General features: G+C 47.7%; 1 protein-coding gene across 1 annotated transcript in view; it reads right to left on the minus strand.

The window, feature by feature from the left end:
* The window catches only part of fhip1aa (FHF complex subunit HOOK interacting protein 1Aa), a 37,602-nt gene extending 12,410 nt beyond the window's left edge, over nt 1–25,192 (minus strand). The window contains exons 1-16 of the mRNA XM_070439445.1: nt 25,018–25,192; nt 22,631–22,870; nt 19,568–19,879; nt 19,195–19,394; nt 18,931–19,102; nt 16,856–16,909; nt 6,558–6,623; nt 4,490–4,666; nt 3,899–3,996; nt 3,356–3,545; nt 2,827–3,122; nt 2,610–2,783; nt 2,329–2,492; nt 1,588–2,239; nt 1,041–1,506; nt 548–823 (exon numbers count right to left, since the gene is read on the minus strand). Coding sequence (XP_070295546.1) covers nt 548–823; nt 1,041–1,506; nt 1,588–2,239; nt 2,329–2,492; nt 2,610–2,783; nt 2,827–3,122; nt 3,356–3,545; nt 3,899–3,996; nt 4,490–4,666; nt 6,558–6,623; nt 16,856–16,909; nt 18,931–19,102; nt 19,195–19,394; nt 19,568–19,879; nt 22,631–22,750 — 3,417 coding nt within the window. The 5' untranslated portion in view covers nt 22,751–22,870; nt 25,018–25,192. The remainder of the gene's footprint in view (nt 1–547; nt 824–1,040; nt 1,507–1,587; nt 2,240–2,328; nt 2,493–2,609; nt 2,784–2,826; nt 3,123–3,355; nt 3,546–3,898; nt 3,997–4,489; nt 4,667–6,557; nt 6,624–16,855; nt 16,910–18,930; nt 19,103–19,194; nt 19,395–19,567; nt 19,880–22,630; nt 22,871–25,017) is intronic.

A 25,192-nucleotide genomic window follows, 5' to 3' on the forward strand; every position in this document is an offset into this window, starting at 1 on the left:
GGCCAGTGAGGAGTGCACTGCCTCCACAGAGAGGACTGGCTACATATGCCCACCCTGGTCCAGTTCCTCAACTTCACTGGAGTTCTGCAATGCAGTCATTCAGGTGCTCACCCCAGCATCAGGGACCAGCTGGTCAGCTACATCTACAATGGCTTTCTGGTGCCTGTGTTTGCACCGGCCTCCACAAGGTCAGTATAAACACAGGCATGGATCGCACAGTATTAACATCCACCATTCCAGATCAATGTCAGATCAGTCACTACTTCCAGGAAATTGGAAGGAGGATGCAGCGTATTTGTATCCAGCCTACTGATGGTTGTGTGTTTCTCTCTAGCTGACCCTGGAGGAGGTGATGACTACCACGGCCTATCTGGACCTGTTTGTGCGGTCGGTGTCAGAGCCGGTCCTGCTGCAGACCTTCCTCTCCTTCATCCTCCTCCACCGCCACGAGAACGTCCACATCCTGGACACGCTGGTCAGCCGCATCAACACACCCTTCCAGGTAACGTCCACATCCTGGACACGCTGGTCAGCCGCATCAACACACCCCAGGTAACGTCCACATCCTGGACACGCTGGTCACCGCATCAACACACCCAGGTAACGTCCACATCCTGGACACGCTGGTCCAGCCCGCATCAACACCACCCTTCCAGGTAACGTCCACATCCTGGACATCCTGGTCAGCCGCATCGAACACACCAGGTAACGTCCACATCCTGGACACGCTGGTCAGCCGCATCGACACACCAGGTAACGTCCACTCCTGGACACGCTGGTCAGCCGCATCGACACACCAGGTAACGTCCACTTCCTGGACACGCTGGTCAGCCCATCACACACCAGGTAACGTCCACATCCTGGACACGCTGGTCAGCCGCATCGACACAACCCAGGTAACGTCCACATCCTGGACACGCTGGTCAGCCGCATCGACACATCCAGGTAACGTCCACATCCTGGACACGCTGGTCAGCCGCATCGACACACCCAGGTAACGTCCAACATCCTGGACACGCTGGTCAGCCACATCAACACACCCTTCCAGGTAACGTCCACTTCCTGGACACGCTGGTCAGCCGCATCAACACACCCTTCCAGGTAACGTCCACATCCTGGACATGCTGGTCAGCCGCATCGACACACCAGGTAACGTCCACATCCTGGACACGCTGGTCAGCCGCCATCACACACCAGGTAACGTCCACTTTCCTGGACACGCTGGTCAGCCGCATCGACACACCACGCGTAACGTCCACATCCTGGACACGCTGGTCAGCCGCATCACACACTTCCAGGTAACGTCCACTCCTGGACACGCTGGTCAGCCGCATCAACACACCTCCAGGTAACGTCCACATCCTGGACATGCTGGTCAGCCGCATCGACACACCAGGTAACGTCCACATCCTGGACACGCTGGTCAGCCGCATCAACACAACCAGGTAACGTCCACTCCTGGACACGCTGGTCAGCCGCATCGACACACCAGGTAACGTCCACATCCTGGACACGCTGGTCAGCCGCATCGACACACCAGGTAACGTCCACTTCCTGGACACGCTGGTCAGCCGCATCGACACACACCAGGTAACGTCCACTTCCTGGACACGCTGGTCAGCCACATCAACACACCAGGTAACGTCCACATCCTGGACACGCTGGTCAGCCGCATCGACACACCCAGGTAACGTCCACATCCTGGACACGCTGGTCAGCCGCATCGACACACCAGGTAACGTCCACTCCTGGACACGCTGGTCAGCCGCATCGACACACCCTTCCAGTAACGTCCACATCTGGACAGCTGTCAGCCGCATCGACACACCAGGTAACGTCCACTCCTGGACACGCTGGTCAGCCGCATCGACACACCAGGTAACGTCCACTTCCTGGACACGCTGGTCAGCCGCCATCGACACACCAGGTAACGTCCACTTCCTGGACACGCTGGTCAGCCGCATCACACACCCAGGTAACGTCCACATCCTGGACACGCTGGTCAGCCGCATCGACACACCCAGGTAACGTCCACTTCTGGACACGCTGGTCAGCCGCATGACACACCAGGTAACGTCCACATCCTGGACACGCTGGGCAGCCGCATCGACACACCCAGGTAACGTCCACATCCTGGACACGCTGGTCAGCCACATCAACACACCCTTCCAGGTAACGTCCACTTCCTGGACACGCTGGTCAGCCGCATCAACACACCCTTCCAGGTAACGTCCACATCCTGGACATGCTGGTCAGCCGCATCGACACACCCAGGTTAACGTCCACATCCTGGACACGCTGGTCAGCCGCAACGACACACCAGGTTACGTCCACTTCCTGGACACGCTGTGTCAGCCGCATCGCACCACCAGGTAACGTCCACATCCTGGACACGCTGGTCAGCCGCATCGACACACCAGGTAACGTCCACTTCCTGGACACGCTGGTCAGCCGCATCGACCACACCAGGTAACGTCCACTTCCTGGACACGCTGGTCAGCCCATCACACACCAGGTAACGTCCACATCCTGGACACGCTGGTCAGCCGCATCGACACACCCAGGTAACGTCCACATCCTGGACACGCTGGTCAGCCGCATCGACACACCAGGTAACGTCCACTTCCTGGACACGCTGGTCAGCACCGCATCGACACACCAGGTAACGTCCACATTCCTGGACACGCTGGTCAGCCGCATCGACCACACCAGGTAACGTCACATTCCTGGACACGCTGGTCAGCCGCATCGACACACCAGGTAACGTCCACTTCCTGGACACGCTGGTCAGCCGCATCGACACACCTCCAGGTAACGTCCACATACTGGACACGCTGGTCAGCCGCATCGACACACCAGGTAACGTCCACTTCCTGGACACGCTGGTCAGCCGCATCGACACACCAGGGTAACGTCCACTTCCTGGACACGCTGGTCAGCCGCATCGACACACCAGGTAACGTCCACATCTGGACACGCTGGTCAGCCGCATCGACACACCAGGTAACGTCCACTTCCTGGACACGCTGGTCAGGCGCATCGACACACCCCAGGTAACGTCCAATCTGGACACGCTGGTCAGCCGCATCGACACACCAGGTAACGTCCACTTCCTGGACACGCTGTGCAGCCGCATCGACACACCCCAGGTAACGTCCAACATCTGGACACGCTGGTCAGCCGCATCGACACACCAGGTAACGTCCACTTCCTGGACACGCTGTCAGCCGCATCGACACACCAGGTAACGTCCACTTCTGGACACGCTGGTCAGCCGATCACACACCAGGTAACGTCCACTCCTGACACGCTGGTCAGCCGCATCGACACACCCTTCCAGGTAACGTCCACATACTGACACGCTGGTCAGCCGCATCGACACACCAGGTAACGTCCACTTCCTGGACACGCTGGTCAGCCGCATCGACACACCAGGTAACGTCCACATCCTGGACACGCTGTCAGCCGCATCGACACACCAGTAACGTCCACTCCTGGACACGCTGGTCAGCACATCAACACACCCTTCCAGGAACGTCCACATCCTGGACACGCGGTCAGCCGCATCACACACCCAGGTAACGTCCACATCTGGACACGCTGGTCAGCCGCATCGACACACCAGGTAACGTCCACCTCCTGGACACGCTGGTCAGCCGCACGACACACCAGGTAACGTCCACTTCTGGACACGCTGGTCAGCCGCACGACACACTCAGGTAACGTCCACATCCTGGACACGCTGGTCAGCCCATGCACACATAGTCCATCCTGGCACGCTGGTCAGCCGCATCGACACACCAGGTAACGTCCACTTCCTGGACACGCTGGTCAGCCACATCAACACACCAGGTAACGTCCACTCCTGGACACGCTGGTCCAGCCGCATCGACCACACCAGGTAACGTCCACATCCTGGACACGCTGGTCAGCCGCATCGACACACCAGGTAACGTCCAACTTCCTGGACACGCTGGTCAGCCGCATCGACACACCCTTCCAGGTAACGTCCACATCTGGACACGCTGGTAGCCCGCATCGACACACCAGGTAACGTCCACTTCCTGGACACGCTGGTCAGCCGCATCGACACACCAGGTAACGTCCACATCCTGGACACGCTGGTCAGCCGCATCGACACACCCTTCCAGGTAACGTCCACATCCTGGACACGCTGGTCAGCCGCATCGACCACACCAGGTAACGTCCACTTCCTGGACACGCTGGTCAGCCGCATCGACACACCCTTCCAGGTAACGTCCACATCCTGGACATGCTGGTCAGCCGCATCGACACACCCAGGTAACGTCCACTTCCTGGACACGCTGGTCAGCCGCATCGACACACCAGGTAACGTCCACTCCTGGACACGCTGGTCAGCCGCATCGACACACCAGGTAACGTCCACTTCCTGGACACGCTGGTCAGCCACATCAACACACCAGGTAACGTCACATCCTGGACACGCTGGTCAGCCGCATCGACACACCCAGGTAACGTCCACATCCTGGACACGCTGGTCGAGCCGCATCACACACCAGGTAACGTCCACATTCCTGGACACGCTGTCAGCCGCATCACACACCCTTCCAGGTAACGTCCACATACTGGACACGCTGGTCAGCCGCATCGACACACCAGAGGTAACGTCCACTTCCTGGACACGCTGGTCACCGCATCAACACATCCAGTAACGTCACTCCTGGACACGCTGGTCAGCCCGATCACACACCCTTCAGGTAACGTCCACATTCTGGACACGCTGTGGTCAGCCGCATCACACACCAGGTAACGTCCACTTCCTGGACACGCTGGTCAGCCGCATCGACACACCCTTCCAAGGTAACGTCCACATCCTGGACATGCTGGTCAGCCGCATCACACACCCAGGTAACGTCACATCCTGGACACGCTGGTCAGCCGCATCAACACAACCCTTCCAGAGAACGATCACACATCCTGCGACATGCTGGTCAGCCGCATCAACACACCCAGGTAACGTCCACTCCTGGACACGCTGGTCAGCCACATCGAACACACCAGGTACGGGAGAGAGTCTGCAAGGCTGAAGCACCTGCTCAGCACATGTGTCAACTCCCTTTTCAGATCCGGGAGCCTTCGTGCTAGCACTCACAAATACCACACAACCGCACACATACAGTTGCAAAACATATTGAGTGCTGTGCATATTTCAACTAAGTCTCCTAGTAACACTTAGTAGATAGCCAGGCCGCTCAACCTGACAAATGAGATCCTTCAGAAAGTTGTCTGTGAATCTTGCTGCTATGCTGTGTGAGTCATGTTTAAAATAACGAGACTTGTTTTTGGAGATAAATGTTCCCCAGAGGCGTTTCCTAATAATTTAAACGAATATTTAAAATGCAGTATCAAAGACAGCAGATTGTTGCCATGGCAATGCGCAATAACTATCTAATTAGTCGTTGGACTGATCATACAAGGCAAGTAATATTAGGAAATGTAATGTCTAGTTCAAACAGGGGAATTGCTGGAAAGGCTTCATTCATTAACATCAAACAGAGGCTTGTCAATTGAAACGTTCAAGTGCTCTCTTCACAACACTACTCAACTGTGAAAACGCTCCTGGGCTGATTTGTACTCTACAGGGTAGAAAACAACACTTCTCTGATACCTGCAGCCCATTTAACATTGATGGTTTGAAAAGGACAACACAGAGTTACCGCATGGAATAAACAAACGTACAGTCAATAAACACATAGAAAAAGTCTATATACAGTGTGTGCAAATGGCTAAGGAGGTAAGGCAATAAATAGGCCATAGTAGCGAAGTAATTTAATTTAGCAAATTAACACTGGAGTGATAGATGTGCAGATGATGATGTGCAAGTAGAAATGCTGTGGTGTGCAAAAGAGTAAAAAACAATATGGGAGAGGTAGGTAGATTGGAGTGGCATTTGCATATGGGCTGTGTACAGCGATCAGCGATTGGTAAGCTGCTCAGATAACTGATACATAAGAGTGTAAGAGATAAGAGAGAGGAGGAGCTAAGTAGAGCTGGCATCCACACTTTCAGTGGAGTGTTTGTAGTGAGTTGGTGTAGCAATTTGTTCCATGCTATTTTAAGGCTAGCGAGCAGACTGGATGTATGTGATATACAAACACCCGCATTTGGCACAGATGTGAGTGGTGTAGATAGTCGCTCTGGGTGTGACGTGAGTGAACCAGAGTGCAAGTAGTTCATGTCCTATATAGCACATTGTGGAGTGCGATTCCTACTTAAGAGAAGATGGCTTTATTCACAGTTAAACCTTGAGTTGTGTGTCTGGTGTTGTTTACCTCAACTTGTGTGACCAGACGACTGATGATCCTGCCTCTTTGTCAGAAATTGGAGAAGAGGAAAGAACAGAAACAAGACAGAAAACGCAACAAGCTCTATGGCTCCATGGTTTAGTCTTGGCTGAAGGCGCAAGGATCTTTTAAACAGTATATAGTATATACTAACAGTATATATTATTCAACAGTTATCGGATTTTTTAAACTGTCAAACTTTAAAACCAGTATCAATACTACTCGTATCACCTTCTGGTTGCGCGCCTCAGCAGATATCTCCTGATTGAGGCTGGAGCTCAAGGCTTTGGTGTGAGCCTATCAGAGGCGAGAGACTGTAATACATGGCGCCATGACGCGTGGCAGACGCCGCGAGGGTTGTGGGTTCCGGGCGAATCTCCCACATATGTAGCTAACGGGGCCAGCGGATGAGAGCATACAGGTCGCGGGAACCAGTATGAAAAAATTGTAGTGCACACTTACTGTAGAATGTGGCTAGTCTATGCGTGGGGAGCTATAGTGAGTCGAGAAGTACTCTAAACATGGAATGGCACGTAGTGTCATATACATGCCTGTCGATCTCACCACGTGATCTATGGCTGTCATCTATCGCGCTTAGCAGCCTGTGGTGTGGTGAGTGCCGCTAAGTGTATAGTCTATAGCTTGGAGGACAAGATGAAGCCGTATAAGCGTGGAGCTCGCTGGTCTAGGAGCCCGTAGGATAGTCAGATTTACGAGGGTATGTTTGGCAGCGTCAGTGAAAGAGGTCTTTGTTGCGAAAATAGGGAAGCAGATTCTAGATTTGATTTGGATTGAGATGTTTACAGTCTAGCCAGACACCTAGGTAGTTGTAGTTGTCCACAGTTATCTTAGAGAAGTGTCTGAATCCGTCCCAGGTGAGATGCCAGTAGTCCGAATCGGCCTAGATCCAGGGGCAAGTGCATGGGTATACCAGTCTCGAGAGCCCATCGAGTGGTTGAAAAACGATCCGACCATCTCTCTCACTTGTCCTCTCTCTCTAGCTCCTCTCTGAGTAGCGCGCACGAGGCCAGAGATTCGTGGCACACGCGACACCGAGTGTTGTTATTGGCATTGAAGCTCGTTGGGATGTTATGGTGATAACTCTCCCTTAAGTGTCACAGGAGAATATGCGTCGCAGATAGATGTATCCACGTAGTTAGTTGTCGTGAATGTTGTCTGCGTAGAGGTGGATCAGCCGTAACACACTAACGTCAACGCACTCTCCTAATCATGCAGCAAGAGCGACAACGTGATATATCATGTCTAGAGATGAATACCATGTATTAAAGATCCAGTGTTGCCCACACCGGAATAATTATGATCATATATAACACCGTGTTGGTGGCTGCTCTCCTCTGCTCCTCACGAGACTGCCAGAGTTCGGACAACAGGCCCCTTCACACTCAGCTGATTGTGTGACCTCTGCCATAACTGAACTTTCTGATCTAGAACGCGTTGGTTGAACAGGCGAGGTGGTGTGTCAGTCGATCTTGTAGAGAGATCCTAAGCCTGTTGAGTTCTAGTCGGCCGTTATGGATATAAGGAATACCCTTACCAGGGGTAAGAATTGACAAGTCGGAAAGTAGCCTGGGGGCCAAGCGACGACACACACGTAAACAACTATCTGATCATCAAACACATCTCGCGATCACATAACACCTCGTCATTAGATGTTTCGCATCATTCATCCCATACTTACACGAGAATACTATTCAGCTGTCAGCAACTAGCATCCGTGATCAAGTTCATCTCAGCCGCAATTAACACCATGAGGTTTCCACCAACAAGATCTCTCTACTAAGTGCGAAAGACGAATATAACAACTGCGTCATGTGGCGCTTCAGAGAAAAGCTTGATATACCTTCATTAAGGACCTAGGGCACTATTACCTTGGTTACATGCCAACTATAGTGAATGTAATATGAGTTATGACTAAATCACCGCCCTTCGATATAATCATTTCCATAAAACACAGATAGCTCTTCCTAGAGGAACGCTGTGGTAGATCTCATTCCATGGCGAGTCCTATGTGTCACTCATTGAGCCAACATTGTAGTAAACAAAGTGTTATGAAATTGCTTACGCGCCACAGGCAGCCATTTTGAATCTCCATGCTCGCATTGCGCTTGTCTATTCTCTGTTTACGGATTAGAGAATTCTATTCCATCCTAACGCTGCCCCTGTGATGTTATTCCTCGCGATTTCCCTGACAAACCGGGCCTTTCGTCATCTCACAGTGCATTGTGGACATCAATCCCCTGTTTTTACTGCATTACATAGTGGTGTTTTCAGAATACTCTGCAGCACACACGACCACACACACACACACACACACACACACACACACACACACCACAACACACACACACACACACACAACCTGGTGAACTATATAACTCATTGTCCACTCAAGCCTTCACTGAGTCATTTTTTTGTAAATTTTTTTTATCCATCAATTCCCTTCCTAATCTTCTCTAGATCACCCTCGTCCTCCTCTCGCGTACGCTCTGCTTCTAAGTACCTCTCCCTTGACCTTGTACTGTCCAGTATAATCTTGTGCTCGATCGCACTGCAGCCTTCTTCCATTATCCCTTTATCTTCTTGAGTAGTCCTTTTTTTCCCCTTCGCTTGGCGTGTCTCTACTGGCGCTTGTTCCTATTGATCTATGTGACTGTTACTTAGATGTGATCCGCTCATCTTTCATGAGGGTGCCTGTTCAGTCTATCATTTCCTGCGTGTCTATTCTCATCTGGATTCTTTGGTTCCATGATGCTTCTCTCTTATACCTAGTTGAGGTGTACACACACACACACTTACAAATTCAGTTTCTCTCTCTCAGCTAAGCCTCATTGTCTTACTATAAATCATGGTACAGCTGATTGGTTATTACCATGTGTGAACCCCTTACTCCCTTTTACTCCTATAACACCACAACACCGACCCATCTGCATTTCTTGGTCAACCATAACCCCCGTCCTCCTCCTAACCCAGTCTCAGTTCCCCCTACTGGGGCTCCCTAACAGGATCTATCCCCCTCCTCTGGTTCTCCAGGTACCTGATCCCCTGTAATCAATGATGCTGAGCCAGAGAGACCGTGGTGAAGGAGAGAGATTTCTACTCTGTGTCGGCCGCTAAGATCCTGTGCCGTCATCACTTAACTCTACTCCTGCTCCTGTGCTCCCTCCGACACTTCTCTAACCCCCCCTCGAGAACAGTCCTGGCTCCATCCTCACCCTCCTGGCGATCGCGCTGTGACCTCCCACCTACTTCTCTCTCGGTGTCAAACAAGCGCGTCCTACCACGATCTACACCAAGTCCTTTACATACTTCTCCCCGCACCTCCTATCTGTCCCATCTTCGTGTAAGATAGGTTCCACTCTGGCACACTTCTACGTTCTGCCCGCGCTTCTCCTTGCTACTTTTATATATGGGCTTACCCATTCTTCTCTAATCCACTCACCCCTCCCCTATGACAAGGACAGCCTATCTTCTCTAACCCCTCCTTTCTATACATGCCCACCTATGTGTCAATGAAGTAACCCATACGCGTGCTGACATTTATATATACCCCTCTACTTTTAACCCCAGCTTGCCTCTTCTATTTTAACTGTGCTCTATCTATTCTCTGTGCCAAATTGCCTTCTCAATGATTCTTCCAGAAGTCGTCACACTGTCTTTACTTCTGAACACACCTCACTTCTACTTACACCTAATGCTTCTGCTCGTTTCCTCTCCATTATATTCCTACTTAGGCCCTACTGAGAGATCGTATATCATCCTAGTATTCTCCTCCCTCGTGTCCCTTCCACTATCTCTATGCTCTTCTACATAGCCCACTACACTTACTTTTTGGTGCTCATTGCGTTGCTCATATAACCTTCTCCATCCCTAGTGCCATGGCTGCAGCTTAGTCTTGATCCATTCTTATGCGAATATCCACTACGCATTCCTATCTTTCTCAATAGATCCACCCTTCCACTCTTGCCATTCCCTTCACATTCCTTAAACTCCTCCACCATCTTTCCTCCTCCTCTCTTCTCTTTCTTCTATCCCCTCATCTCACCTCCCAGTTCTGTCTCTCAGCTTATAACATGTCACGCTCTTATACGCTGCGCGAATAAGCTATCAATTCTTCCCCACACATCCTATATAAAGTTCCTTTTCTACTCCCAATTTCGTGCCCTGTAACCACCTCCTATGTCATTACATTCGCGTTGAGTTCGTTGCTGAGCGCTTGACCTAATTTTGGAGGTGGTATTTACTCCAAATACACACATACCTCCTATATATACAAACATATACTAATCTCCACACTCGTCAACCGTGTCTCTCGAAACTCTTGGCGCGTATCTTCTCTAATTCCCCTTCCTCCCCCCAACGCCAAAGATCTCCAAATAATATCCACTTGATCTCTCCCTATTCTAGCGAACCAATTCTTCTGTTTCCCTAGCTAATAATCTCCCCTCCATATTAAATAAAATAAAAATAGATACAATCTCTGTCGGCGCTTAGTTGTGGTCAATTTTGCAGTGTACCAAATTATTACAATTATTTTCCGCGCCTATTTGCTCGGACAAAAATGTTCCCGCTGCGCATCCTTGCATATCTGTAAGACTCTTCCTCCCTTATTCCCCCGCTTACATCCTTCAGAACCGTGAACTCTCTCTATTCCTTCCTATGCTATTTCCTCCTTCCTATCCCCGTCAAGCTTCTCTAACCCCTCCTCTTCTCAGCAATCACTGTGTCTTCTATATATCCGCACCTTCTATATTGCATTATTCCCTTCTACTCCCCGATTCATTCTCATCAACATGTTTCTATTGATAAGCATTATTCCTATTCCCTCCGAGAGCCTCCCTCTCTTCCACTTCTCTATCCCTATATCGAAACCTTCCTTTCTCCTTTTGCTCCTCCTTCTCCTTCTTCTTCTCTATAGAGAGTGACAAGGTTAGTCGCTTTGATTGGAAGTACCCTCAACCGCGTCTAATTGTCATCTAGACACGCTTGTTCCCTTAGTGTGCATATAAATGCGACTCTCCAAGTTTCTCCACGCGAGAGGAGGTCTATGCGCCGACGCTCAGTGATGATGCGAAACACTGTTCTATTGATAATGCATTATTTGCACCTATATACCCCGCATAACAGCGCTAGAATCTCTGCTCTAGTGCTCCCCTATTCAGCCAATGCGGATTATTCCTATCCCCGTAGGAGTCCTGAGAACACGTCCTTCGTGATATACGATTAGAGTGCAATGAGTATTATTACTCTCCATATTCCACGGCTCTCAACTACTAGGGTCCAGACCACCTCCACCAAGCGAACCGCTTGTATTGCTATATCAGCACTCATGCATTAAGTTCTCTCCTCCCCGGTACTCATGAACTTATCGTTCTACCTTCGCTAATGTCTCATTATTCCGCTCCCTCCCCGCTTAGACTTGCCTGAGCTATACCGTGTATCGTGTGAGTTCAGAGTAAAAGTCGCCTTCCATGACTGCCGTTGATGTGCCGAATGGCCACAGCATAACCATGCCCCCGATCAAGTGCCGGAGCTTCTGGCCCTTTACGCAACGGTGGCCTGTGACTACATGCATCTGATGGGTGGATCCCACCCCGTCCCTGACTCTTCACGTGAACTGCACGAGCAGTAGTGTCCCCGCCTATCCCTCTGATATGCCACTCACAGGAGGACGAGCGTGTCGTTACTCACTAGTTCATGCTAATGCATTATTCCTATCCTCGAACACGTTGGTCTGAGAGCGTGTCTATGATAATGCATTTATGGTGACACATATCCCCGATAGCGGACAAGTAGACTGTGTCTGGTGCTCTATGATAATGCCTAGTGCCGGTCCTTCACACTATCCTCGCGTAAACATAGGAACGCAGCCTAAAGCGCTACAGCTGAGGAGGAGGATGCTATAGGAGGCATGGAGAGGCGAGCACAGCGAGCAGGCCAGTTAGAGTGACTTTACGCTGAGAGCGTGAAGAAAGTGGAGAAAAAGGACAGAGAGGTAGGCCAAAAGGGAGTCTACCGAGGGAGAGAAAGAAGACAGTGAGGTGGAGGAACAGGAGAGAAAGTGTAGGGAGACCAGAAGTGAAAAGGCATGCAATGACCTGTTTATAGACAGTGAGCCTGGAGAAACACATGGCAACACAGGAGGGCCAAAAAGGGAGAGAGGAAGGAAAGAGGAGAGAGAGAGAAAGATGAGTGACATTAGCACACCACTCGAAGACACACACACAACAACACAACACCGCAGAAACGACACACGACAACACACACACACAAGCGAGAGCAAGCACACACACACAACACACCAGCACCAGCAAACAATGTATCCAGGCTAAAATGAGGATGGTGTAACTCATGGATGACTTTGAATTACCTTTCTAATATTTTACTAACATAAATGATGTGTTTTTGTGAGTGACTACCGGACCTGGGACATGAGTCCTCTGTGTCTATCCCCCCTCCACCTCCCCTGCCTGCCAAATGACCGCTGACCACTGCTGGACAGACTCACTGCTGCCACCTCTGTTGTCACTGCCTGGAATATGGCTAGGGACAACGTTCTGACTACATTCTCTTCTGCGGGAATCAGAGATGCAGCATTGACTGTGAAGGTTTTCTTTTCAGAGCAGAGCCGAGGTCGGGATAAAAATGTGATTCCGTTTGACGCAGAAAATGCTGACAAGGTGATTTAAAAAAACATAAAACTTGCAAACGTTGTCTTGAACTAATAACTCAATAATTCTCCGATAGGAACTACAACTGTTTGTTTTGTGGACTGAGTCACTGAAAGGTTAATATTACTCACCTGTTGTTTCGGTCAATCTTGTAGAAAATAATGCCTGCGAACTCTCTTGTTTGTGGATGTAGAAATCTAATGACCAACCACTCTGTGAAAGAGCTCGATTTTTAACAGTCAGGTTTTAGTGCTCTTGTGAACTCAATTTAATTGATTGAGGGTGAAAAGTTTGACGAATGCAAGAATACCAGTTGTTACCTCACAATGAGACCAGTCATAGCCGTTTGTGGAGGCCCTGGCAGAAGTTAGCATGCATTTAGAGAAACAGTTGGAGCCACACCAAAGATCTGAAACCCAGACCAAGAGAGCAGTACACTTCTTCAAAATTATAATCATTTTTAGAGAGAAATGATGTAATTATTTAGAATGAATGAATTACAGAGAAATACTTTAATAAATCAAATGCACTAATGACGAGAAATATAACAAGGCAATGTTTATACATAAACAATAATTGATAACAGTAAAGTACATACTTATAAAGTGAACTGTCTGGTTCAATCCATGAACTAAATCACAGATTTAAATTATGCTTCATACTTCAGAACTGTCAACCAAGCATTACGAGTAGGAAGTCAACCCGATAAAGTGCATAATCTACTTTCAGTTCTTGTGTGACGGAACAAAAATGCCAGGAATCTCGGATACACAAAACTAACAAAAAAATGTTAATTTTCTTAATTTTGGTGTCAGAAATGACACTACAGATTGCACTGCTGTTCAAAAACAATATGGTCATTTTTCGTAACATCCTATAATTGTCAGTCGTTAAAACAGCTCCTCTACCTATTGCACTGCTACACGTGCTTCTGACAGATTATTACTACATGCTGGATTTGAAAGCACTTATTCTTTACCAGACAATACATAACACATGCAGCTCTCTTCCAGGGGGGAAACGAGAGGAGGCTAAAGAAAAGAGCACTGTGATCATTTGATTGGATTTTTTACAAGAGAATGAGTGGGCGATCCAAGACGAGTTAGAGAAAACACATCTTCTAAAGTCGACCGATAGTTACAACAAGGACAAACAATGTTTAAAGCGTTCTAAGACCGTGTGATAGGAACAAGACATTTTCAGCACACCCACATTACTTGAGCTAGATGTGTTTTTCACAGTGTATTTCGTTTGATAAGATCTTCTTGACAAGCTTTCCTGGCTGAATAGCGAGGGCATTGTAGTATGCTATTAGAAAATGGAGGCTTTTTTTAATGACAAAAGTAAAGACGCTCCCAGTTGCTAGGAAGATGACCTTGAAGGTGTTGTGGATGGCTAGTCTAATTATCTTTACAGAGGGATTTTTACACTACATATATGCAATTGTTTTTTTGAAAGAAACATGAGAAACAAATTTTCATATGCATCCACCTTGTGAAAATAAACCAGTTCAGGGCCATTGAAAATGTCGGTGGTACAGCTTTATTTTACATCAGAAGCAGTTTCATTAGCATTTAACAAAAAAGTTTCTTGGTAAACAGCCATCACAACTGGGATAACGATAACCACCACAGTACGATATTGATGCAACGAGTAGCTTAAATACTTGTACTAAAACACAATGTTTCCTATTACACTGGCCCTATGGATGGACCTTGGTTTTAGGTCTGTTACACTGGCCCTGTGGATGGACCTTGGTTAGTCTGTTTACACTGCGCCCTGTGGATTGGACCTTGGTTAGTCTGTTACCACTGGCCCTATGTATGGACAATTGGTTAGTCTTGTTACACGCCCTTATGGATGGACTTGTTTAGTCTGTTACACTGCGACCTCGTGGATCGGGACCTTTAGGTTAGTCTGTTACACTGGCCCTACGGATGGACCCGTGGTTTAGTCTGTTACACTGGCCCTGTGGATGACCGTTGTTAAGTCTGTTACTCTGGCCCTGTGGATGGACCTTGCTTAGGTCTGTTTACACTGGCCCTATGGGATGGACCTGGTTTAGTCTGTTCACTGGCCTATGGTATGGGACCTTGGTTAGTCACTTGTTACCACTGGCCCTATGGAATGACCTTGGTTGTCTGCTTACACTTGGCCCTATGGATGACCTTGTGTTTAGTCTGTTACACTGGCCCTGTGGAATGCGACCTTGGTTAGTCTGTTACACTGTGGCCCTATGGATGGACCTTGGTTTAGTTGTTACACTGGCCCTATGGTATTGGGGGGGGGGGGGGGGACCCCCTTTTTTTGGTGTTTAGGTTTTGTTACACTGGCCCTAGCGAATGCGACCTTGGTTTAGTCTGTTTAACACTGGCCATGGTATGACCTTGGTTTAGTCTGTCTACACTGGCCCTGTGGATGGACCTTGGTTAGTCTGTTACACTGCCCTATGGATGGAACCTTGGTTAGTCTGTTACACTGGCCTATGGATGGACCTTGGTTAGTCTGTTACCAATGGCCCTGTGGATGACCTGGTTAGTTCTGCTTACACTGGCCCTATGGTATGGACCTTTGGTTAGTTCTGCTTACAAACAGACCTATGGATGGACCTTGGTTAGTCTGTTACACTGGCCCTATGGATGCGACCTTGGTTAGTCTGTTTACCAACTGCCCTATTGGATGACCTTGGTTAGTCTGTTACACTGGCCCTGTGGTACCTTGGTTAGATCTTGTTACACTGCCTGTGGCATGGACCTTGCGTTAGTTCTGTTACACTGGCCCTATGGATGGATCTTGTTAGTCTGTTACACTGGCCCTATGGATGACCTTGGTTTAGTCTGTTACACTGCGACCTGCTGGATGGGACCTTGTTAGTCTGTTACACTGCGCCCTGTTGGATGGACCTTGGTTAGCTCTGTTACACTGACCCTGTGGATGGACCTTGGTTAGTCTGTATACCACTGCCCTATGATGGACCTTGTTAGTCTGCTTACACTGGCCTGTGGTATGGACCTTGGTTAGTCTGTTACACTGGCCCTGTGGATGGGACCCTTTGGTTTAGTCTGTTACACTGGCCCTATGGAATGACCTTGTTAGCTGCTTTACACTGCCCTGTGGTATGGACCTTGGTTAGTCTGTTACACTGGCCCTATGGATTGACTTGGTTATCTTGTTACACTGGCCCTATGGATGGACCTTGGTTAGTCTGTTTACCACTGGCCCTGGGGATGGACCTTGGTTAGTCTGTTACACTGCCCTCGTGGATGGACCTTGGGTTAGTCGCTCTACACTGGCCTATGGATGGACTTGCGTTAGTCTGTTACACTGGCCCTGTTGGATGACCTTGTTAGTCTGTTACACTGGCCCTATGGATGGAACCTTTGGTTAGTCTGCTTACACTGGACCTTGATGATGGAACCTTGGTTAGTCTGTTACAACTTGACCCTATGATGGACCTTTGGTTAGTCTGCCTACACTGGCCCTATGGATGGGACCTTGGTTTAGTCTGTTACACTGCCCTATGGATGGACCTTGGTTAGTCTGTTACACTGACCCTGTGGATGACCTTGGTTAGTTCTGTTACCACTGACCCTATGGATGGACCTTGGTTAGTCTGTTACACTGGCCCTATGGATTGACTTGGTTTAGTCTTGTTACACTGGCACCTATGGATGGAACCTTGGTTAGTCTGTTACACTGGCCCTGTGGATGGACCTTGGTTAGGTCTGTTACCACTGGCCCTACGGAGGACCTTTGTCAGTCTGTTTTACGTGTTCGTTACATGTTTTTAAGTTAAATGACTATGTTTTTAATGTCTCTCTTCATTGTTTCTCTCTCAACCTCCAGCTTGGTGGGCAGAGACGAGTAGAGACCGCTCAGCCCCGTGGCCAGCACCTAGAGGAGGGGGAGAGAGGAGAGAGAGACACATTTAGTGGAACCCCTTCAAGTAGGCTATTGCTTACTTACACCATATAAACTGTACACTGTGGTCTGGTATCACGAGTACGCAACCAAGTTGCTGGGAATAACTAGGATCTGATATTATTGTGTTTCCTTTCATCTTTGCATGAGTTTCCTTTTGTGCATGTGAAAGATAACTATCCATGACTTTGCACAAAGGGCTCAAATGCCTTGGCAGGATAGAGCGATGCATCTGAACCAGGGAACTGAATGGGCCTCTGTTCTGTCTTCCTGGTACAGGTATATCCCGGTCTCTCCATTGGCTTATACAGACAGTAGAAAGCTAGGCAGGTAATCCTGTGACAAAGAGGTATTGTAGCCTGCTCCTGCTGTGCAATTACGTCAAATACTATTACATAACTGGTTATCATCCATGCAGTCTGTACAGTCTCTCCACGGTACAGGTGAGATTGAAAAAAATTCTGTTGACACTGCCAAGCTAGATAGTCAGTTCATAACGGCTTAACAGAAGTGTTTGATAGTGAAGATACTAGTCGCAACAGGACAAGTGTTCTGTGAGGGATACTGTAAAAACTTTCAGATGTGCTGACTGGTGCGTTGAGGATTACACTTTAGAGAGTTATAGCTAATGATTTACAGTATATATTAAATATGAGCATTGAGCAACATACATTAATTATGAGTGGGGAAGTGTGTGGCACAAATGACTTTTATGCATTGATGTGTTCACTCTGGCTTCACTCTTAGTGGTTTTTATGGCGCAGATATAAATGATGTTTTCCCCTTCCATGCTTTGAGCTGTACTGTATGTTATAAATCTACCAAGTCCCTTCTCTTCATGGTCTCACACGCAAACGACTAGTGTGTGAATCTATGCATGTGATAGGTCAGCTTCTTTGAGACCTTAACGCACAAGAAGCCTCATGCCCCCCCCCCCCCTCCATCAAAGCTGAAAGCGAGTGGAGAAAGGCAGCATTACTAAAATGACCTCTAGTTATTATATTTTTTTAAACCTTTATTTAACTAGGCAAGTCAGTTAAGAACAAATTCTTATTTACAATGACGGCCTACCGGGGAACAGTGGGTTAACTGCCTTGTTCAGGGGCAGAACGACAGATTTTTACCTTGTCAGCTCGGGGATTCGATCCAGCAACCTTTCGGTTACTGGCCCAACGCTCTAACCATTAGGTTAACCGCTGATTTACCTCTAGTTGATTTACCGGTTGCCCGGCTTCATCAATAACAATGGGCATTGACRTATGGCTGTGTGATTTTAGAGTTACCATCCAAAAGCAAGTGATTTCCCTGGTGAGCTAATGCATCAAGATGGTGGCATGGTTTGATAAGTATTCTCATCAACAACACAGGTCAAAGTTACTACATCAGTCTAGCGCAAATCGATTAATAACATCATTTATAATCATGGACTTAAGTGTTCATCCATTTTGTTTCATCAAACTAATATTTTTTAAATAGTTTACATTTTAAATATACAGTCTAAGATGTGTATAAATTATTTTTACAGCTGGGCTGAGTTTAGCCTTTTAATAACATGGGTGTGTTGCCTGTTACATTATCAAAACCATATGAATACCACACGTTTAACATACAACAGCTCCACTCTCCCTCGACCTGCTTTATTATGCATACAGTAGGCTAAGCATATTTGGGCTATGAATATCATACGCCTATCAGGGGACAAAGAGAGGTCAGGGATATTAACTTATCTGGTAGTTGGTACAATGAGTTAATAGAACATTTAGTCAAGGGCAGAACAATCATCCATATGACATGTATACAGAGGAGATAGAGAGAGGAGAGAGGGAGGGGGGGACAAAGTCTAAACAAAGAGAACAAGAGAAGGGCAAAGGGACAGTGAGACCTAAGAAACCGAAATACAGAGCCATAAAACGAGTCACAAATCACAGACAGAACGTGAACGAGACCAAAAGGAGCAAGACAACAGTAWCATAAAGACAGACRCATCTCCTCACCGGACAAAAGTAGGTGTTCTCTGCGATGTGCTGGGCCACGCGCTGGTTCTCTGCAGACAGTGACATGATGAGGAGCAGGGCGTCCCGGGCCTGCTGGCCCACCAGGCCCTCCCGGTGGATGAAGGGGATCAGCAGGGAGAAGATCAGGAAGTTGGCCGCCCCCTGGTCCTCGCTGTAACAATAATCATCCTCATAATTGATGGGATTTCTATAGAGCTTTTCCAGTATCTCAAAGCGCTTTATATTGTAAGGCGAGAAACTCACCTGGTATGGAAGAAGAGCTCCAGAACAGACTGGTCCTTGGCCAGGACACAGCACAGTTGGTTGAGTAATGACACCAGCTCAGCCTCCACCTCCGGGCCAGCTGTCCCCGAGCACGACGACAGGAGCATCATTAAGGGTCGTAACACAGGTTTGTGGTGCAGTAAGGGCTGCCGCGCCTGGCCCACAATCATCTCGTACATCTTAGAAAAAGGAGATTACTTTATTGTCAGTTGTCACTGAGATGTGTCTTTTTCCTTAATCCCAACCCCCCCGACACCCTCCTCACCCTCTGCCAGATTTCCCTGTCAGACCAGGGATTCAACCCCCCCCAACCCTCCAGTTACCGACCACCATCTCTAACATCTACACCTACCTTGAGCTGCTCCAGTTTCATTTCATCAGTAAACTGTCGCCTCAGGCTCCACAGGAAGAGCCTCTCCATGACGTTCTCCATCACCACAAACTCCAGGATGGGTCCCATGGCTCCCGCCTGGCCGGCGTCCTCCTCCATGAGCAGGAACAGCATGTGTTCCACGTAGTTCTGCACCGCGCTGGCCTCGTCCSCCGGGATGGGCCCGCCGAAACGCATGGGGCCGCCGCTGGAGAGGCCGATGACACCAAGGGCAGCCATGTTGCTGCTGGTGTTGCTGCGGAGAGGATCATGCTTCTCCAGGATCTTTACCACCTGAAGGGACAACGGGGAAGGTATGTCCATAGAAATGAATATAGTACCTGTAAATATGTGGTAATTTCACAAGGAAGAAGATCAAATAAGATGAGATAGTTCTCACAGTGAACTGAATATTGTCTTTGGTCAACTTTAAGTTTATTCGATAACCTCGATAGAGCAAGGTTAAATAAATCAACTAACAATAGAGACACAAAGCTATTACAGTATGCCATTGCTACTGTCATCGTAACAGTTGAAATCAAATTAGCAMGTTATTTCATCGCGTGTACACCAGAGTATAAGACAAACTCTCTCAAACTCTGCCAAAGTGCTTACAATGATGTTCAGGCTAAATTAGATTGAGTGAAACATGTTGGTTTGTTATGTTGGTAATATTCTCTCGGGAGGACTCTTAAGTGACAGTTAATAATCATCATCAGACAGCCTGCTGCTGCCTGTATTGATCTAGATGAACACAACAGTCTCTATCACAAGAGGAAGATCTGAGAGAGAATACAACTCAAGTCCTACGGGAAATAAATCGGGGAAAGCTGATGCATCGTTTGTGATTTTACGAAGATTACATTTGCCTGAGTCATGTCAATATAATATCTCAAGCCCAGGCAGTTACAATTGTGTATAAATTGGGTTTGTGGTGTTCCAATTCCACTGTTGCCTGCGGAATTCTGTACTGAAATGTAAATGGACAACCACAAATCAAGTGACATCGCATTTATATTGACAGTGAACCATAAACAAAATGAACGCTGACAGCGACATGCACATAATATAAATATATTGATGGTAAATCAGCTTGATATGAAAGTGTATAAGGCTGTTTTGTCCTCTATATGTTTGTGCCTTAGTGTGCAGATAGTCAGTCCCTCTCTAGTAGGACCTCCCTACATAAGCCTCACTAATGAATACAGGACTGTATTCAGTAGGCCACAATGCATGAAAAAAGTTATGTTGCCTGGGAAAAACAAAAATCTGTATTCTCATTGGAAAGGTTCAGGTAGTACCTCCCTGTTTCACTAAGTTTCAAAACATTCCTTTAATGAACACAACCCAGACATGGGAGGAACCATTCATAGAGCCACAACAATGAGCTCACTGTCCCCACCAGGCCCTGCTACCATGGCGATGGGAAGTCCACTGAGAGCAGAGGGAGAGCCAGACTGGCTGACTGAGACAGAGCCCCCAGGTGACTGATTGATCCAGGCATGATAGCRCGATAACCRCACAGGATGAGTGAAGAGAGGGAAGGAAGAGGGAGGGGAGTAGTGATGGGTGTCTTATTAAAGTTACCACTTCCTTCACTCATGTCTGTCTACAATCTTGTCGGGTATTTCTGGTGTAACAAATAGCTTTGAGGACATAGCTGGGTAACACAGTAGGACTATARATGATCAAGTGGCCTTTTCTAACCACTGACTGGACTGACTAATAATACATGGAGGTGATGGAGGCATGGAGCCGTCAGGATAATGGATAACATGTACTGGTACATAGAGATACATCAATATAGTTCCCTTTGTGCACTGGTATCTGTATAGAACCATAGTGAGATGAAACAAACTGTTGCCCAGAACATATTATGCTGTCCTGGGCAACCCACTACACTGAGTGGATAACATCCAGCTCTCTCAGACATCCTAACAAAAGGACAGTGATTTCACAGGGGTCTGGAGAGGGAGAGATAAGGCTGAAGCCATTGACTGTCAATGAAAGTCTACCTATTTTTCTGAAATGTTTTCCTCAATACAGGGTYCCGGGGGGTGCCTACTTAGCAGGCTGGGCTTTTCCAGGAATTCTAAGACCCAAACTCAATAGCACTCCTATCAGGCTATTAATTAGCCAAAATGTAGGCAATTAAGACTCAGCTGGAGCCGTATTGTAGTGCCAACTTGCCTGCAGAGAGGGTCAAAGATCTATAAAATGTCCTATATTTCAGAATATGATTCTGTTGAAACCTTTAACAGTGCACTTCACAGCCCTAACATTTATATTATCCCATAGAGCGGCGCACATTTGGCCCAGCGTCGTCCTGGTTAGGGTTTGGCCGGTGTAGGCCGTAATTGTAAATAAGAATTTGTTCTTAACCGACTTGCCTAGGCAAATAAAGGTTAAAAATAAATAAAAATGATAAATGCTGAGAATGATACACAAAAATGAAACAGATTGAACATAATAATTTCAGGCCTCTTGGTGTTACTGTGTTGTTACTGTATTATTACTGTTCTACGTCCAGCAACGTGAGCTCCAACCACATTTTACAGTAAATTACGTTTGTGTTTCCAGGCCTTACTGTATTCTATTCTCTGTAGCTGAGAGGGGTGGAGACTCCTGCCAACTCCCTCCCACTGGGGTGAACTGAGGCTGAATAGAGAAGGRAGGAGCYAGTAGACAGTCATTATTTCAGTTACATACTRTAGCCGTTCAGTTACCRCAATGAGGTCTGGGGCTGAGAGGGTTCACGTTCATGGGCGGGATTGTAGGAGTTTAGGTTGTAGGATTTAGGAAATGTTTGTGTTATAGGTTCTGYGGTGGGGTTTGGMGTTATGGTTCCAATTATAAGAGTTTGTGTTTTAAGAGTTTGAGGAAGAGCTTCTGGGTTAAAGTGATTGGGCTACAATGATATGCATTTAGTGTTCTGAGGGTTTGAGTTAGGGCCTGGGTTCTACGAGATTGAGCTATACAAGTTAAACGAGGGTTTTGAGCTGAAGTTATATCTAAGGTTACAGACAGAGTTGTGGTTTTGTTTACCTGTGCCCAGTGGTTCTTGAACACGATCATGCAGGTCTCTGGGTCCACCCCTTTCAGGACCAGGGCCTCCCCCTGTCTGCCATCCCTGTTTCCGTTGGCAACCATGGAGGCCATCATCATGGTGACCAGATCTAGTGTGGGTTAAACCATTACGCAGGACGGAGGGGGGTAGAGGTGGAGAGTCCTCACTGGAGACCGGCTGAGACCACTTGCACAGGGGTGTGAGGGAACACTGGGGATCTGCAGAACACAGAAAACATCATGTCATCATCCTGTACATGCAGATGGAGAATCAGTAGTTTGTCATTGTTCAAACCTATAACAATACATACTATGGCATACTGTAGTAGTAGCTGACAGATTAAGACTACTGTTAGCACAGGACAGATTAAGACTACTGTAGCCATAGGACAGATTCAGGGTGATTGATTGGGACATACTGTACAGTTGACCACTAGCCAAATAAACCACACAAACACTGCAGCAGCCTGCRACACGGTCTTCTCTCCCCCTGGATTCACAGCAGCTAGGCATGCGAGAGACAAGAGGGGGAAAACAATGACAGGGCAGAGGCAGAGAGGAAGAGAGCGAGCGAGAGGGGGAGACACTCAGCCGGTGGCACAACCCATGCCCTCTATTCCTCAGCTCGACAAGTGCCTGCCAAAACGCTTACCCAGGGAAAAGTGGGGATCGCTTTGTAATAATATAAGCCATTTAGCAGACGCTTTTTCCCAAAGCGACGTACAGTCGTGCTCGCATACATTTGTAAGTATGGGCGGTCCCGGGAATTGAACCCACTATGCTGGCGTTGCAAGCTCCATGCTCTAGCAACTGAGCTACAGAGGACCACAGAGTTACAGACGTAACGCCTCGCTAGGACGCTACAATGCACAGTGAATTCCATAAGGTCCCAGTGACACCACTTTCATCACTCACTCATCTTGTGACACCAGAAGAGATTATGACGTATGACAATAGAGTGTGTATTACCAGCTAGTGGGCCCGCAATAACTAATAAAACACCATTCTTTCCATGAATGGTCTGGAACTGTTTTGGTATGTAAAATATGTTGACTTTGTCTGTAGCCTAAAGTTATGTTGATTCTGTTGGTTCTAGCTCTGTCCAGAAGCGCCTGAGAAAATGTGTGTCCCTCACATATCTAGAGAGTGAGGTCAGGTGTTCGTTTCTTACACTGCTCGTCAGTCGGGAACCAAAATAATGATTAAAAGTACTAAAAATAACTTGTCTGTCAAGACACTGCAGAACTATTCCAGCCTTAGAGTTTAACTGCTACACACTTAGACCTGTATCCCCACAGATTGAAATAAAACCCAAATACACTCTCTATGCTTATACCAGCACCGATGGAATTTGCAATGCACAGAGCCACTGGGAACTTAATTATGTGTCTGTGACAGTCAGATAATAATAGGTGCAAGCCAGGGTTATTTGTTGCTTCCCTTGTAAAGGAGGTGATTGTACAGGAAAGAGGACCATTGCTGCAAACAAAAGCTAGGCTATCTGCTAACATGGTGTAGTGCAACAGGCCATCTCCCTCCCCGCCCCAGTCCCTGCTCAGGTCAGTTATAAATAGGACTATAACTCAGGACGGAGGATATTTGGATTCTATTATCTTCCTAGAATCCCATGTTTCCGTTCCTCCGGGGACAGTGAACGGAGACTATGGCGGTTCTGAGAATCAGATGATTTTCATTCTAGATTCTAGTGCCATGTGATGTCATTGGCCAAGTACCCACATCGGATGGGTGTATTTCTGAGAACAACTGATGGCATGGATATAATCTGTTGAACAACAGATCAAACTTTGAAGACTTGATAACAGACTAACAAATTGGGACTGACTAGACAGTAAATTAAAAAACTGGGCTACCGACTCAACCTGACAACAATGCAAACAAACGCACAATACCTAGTTAGCCGTTGCTAGGTACTAGCATATAATCAACCAGGTCAGTAAACAACATTTTAGGACAATGTCTTCTATTGAAGACGTCTGCTTCCTACAGCGTACAATAACAACACATGAATTGCAGCCATGCACTGCAGGAGTTCAACTGTAACCCTCCTGCTGGAAGCAGAAGCAGCTGCAGACCGTCAGACCACAATGACCAATTAGAGATCAGAAAGGCTGCCCCTCAAACGGCCTCTCAACCAATCACGGCCAAGTCAAACTTTTTTTTGAATGGTTTCGACCCRCTTGAAGAGGAGAGACTCAACAACCAACCACAGAGCTTGGCCCAACAGAGAGACACTGAAACACTCATGCTAAAGCTAAACACATCTGTTTTTAGTTAACACAGGGAACGTGCCTTATAGGAATGCATGRRGCAGGGTCACCCAGGACAGAAATCGCTGAAATTCCTACCTCTGTTTCACCATGGTTGCTCGTCCTGTATCGACAATACAGAATGTCCCCTCTTTACATCCAGACACACCCAGTCCTGTGGAGATAGAGAGAGAGGGAAAAGTCTAACTTTGACACAAAAGTAATGTGGTACGGAGCAGTGGAATGACTGGAGACTAGAGCTATGTGAGGAAGT

The sequence above is a fragment of the Salvelinus sp. IW2-2015 genome, unplaced genomic scaffold (genome assembly GCF_002910315.2).
Source record: "Salvelinus sp. IW2-2015 unplaced genomic scaffold, ASM291031v2 Un_scaffold1650, whole genome shotgun sequence".
Classification (NCBI taxonomy): domain Eukaryota; kingdom Metazoa; phylum Chordata; class Actinopteri; order Salmoniformes; family Salmonidae; genus Salvelinus; species Salvelinus sp. IW2-2015.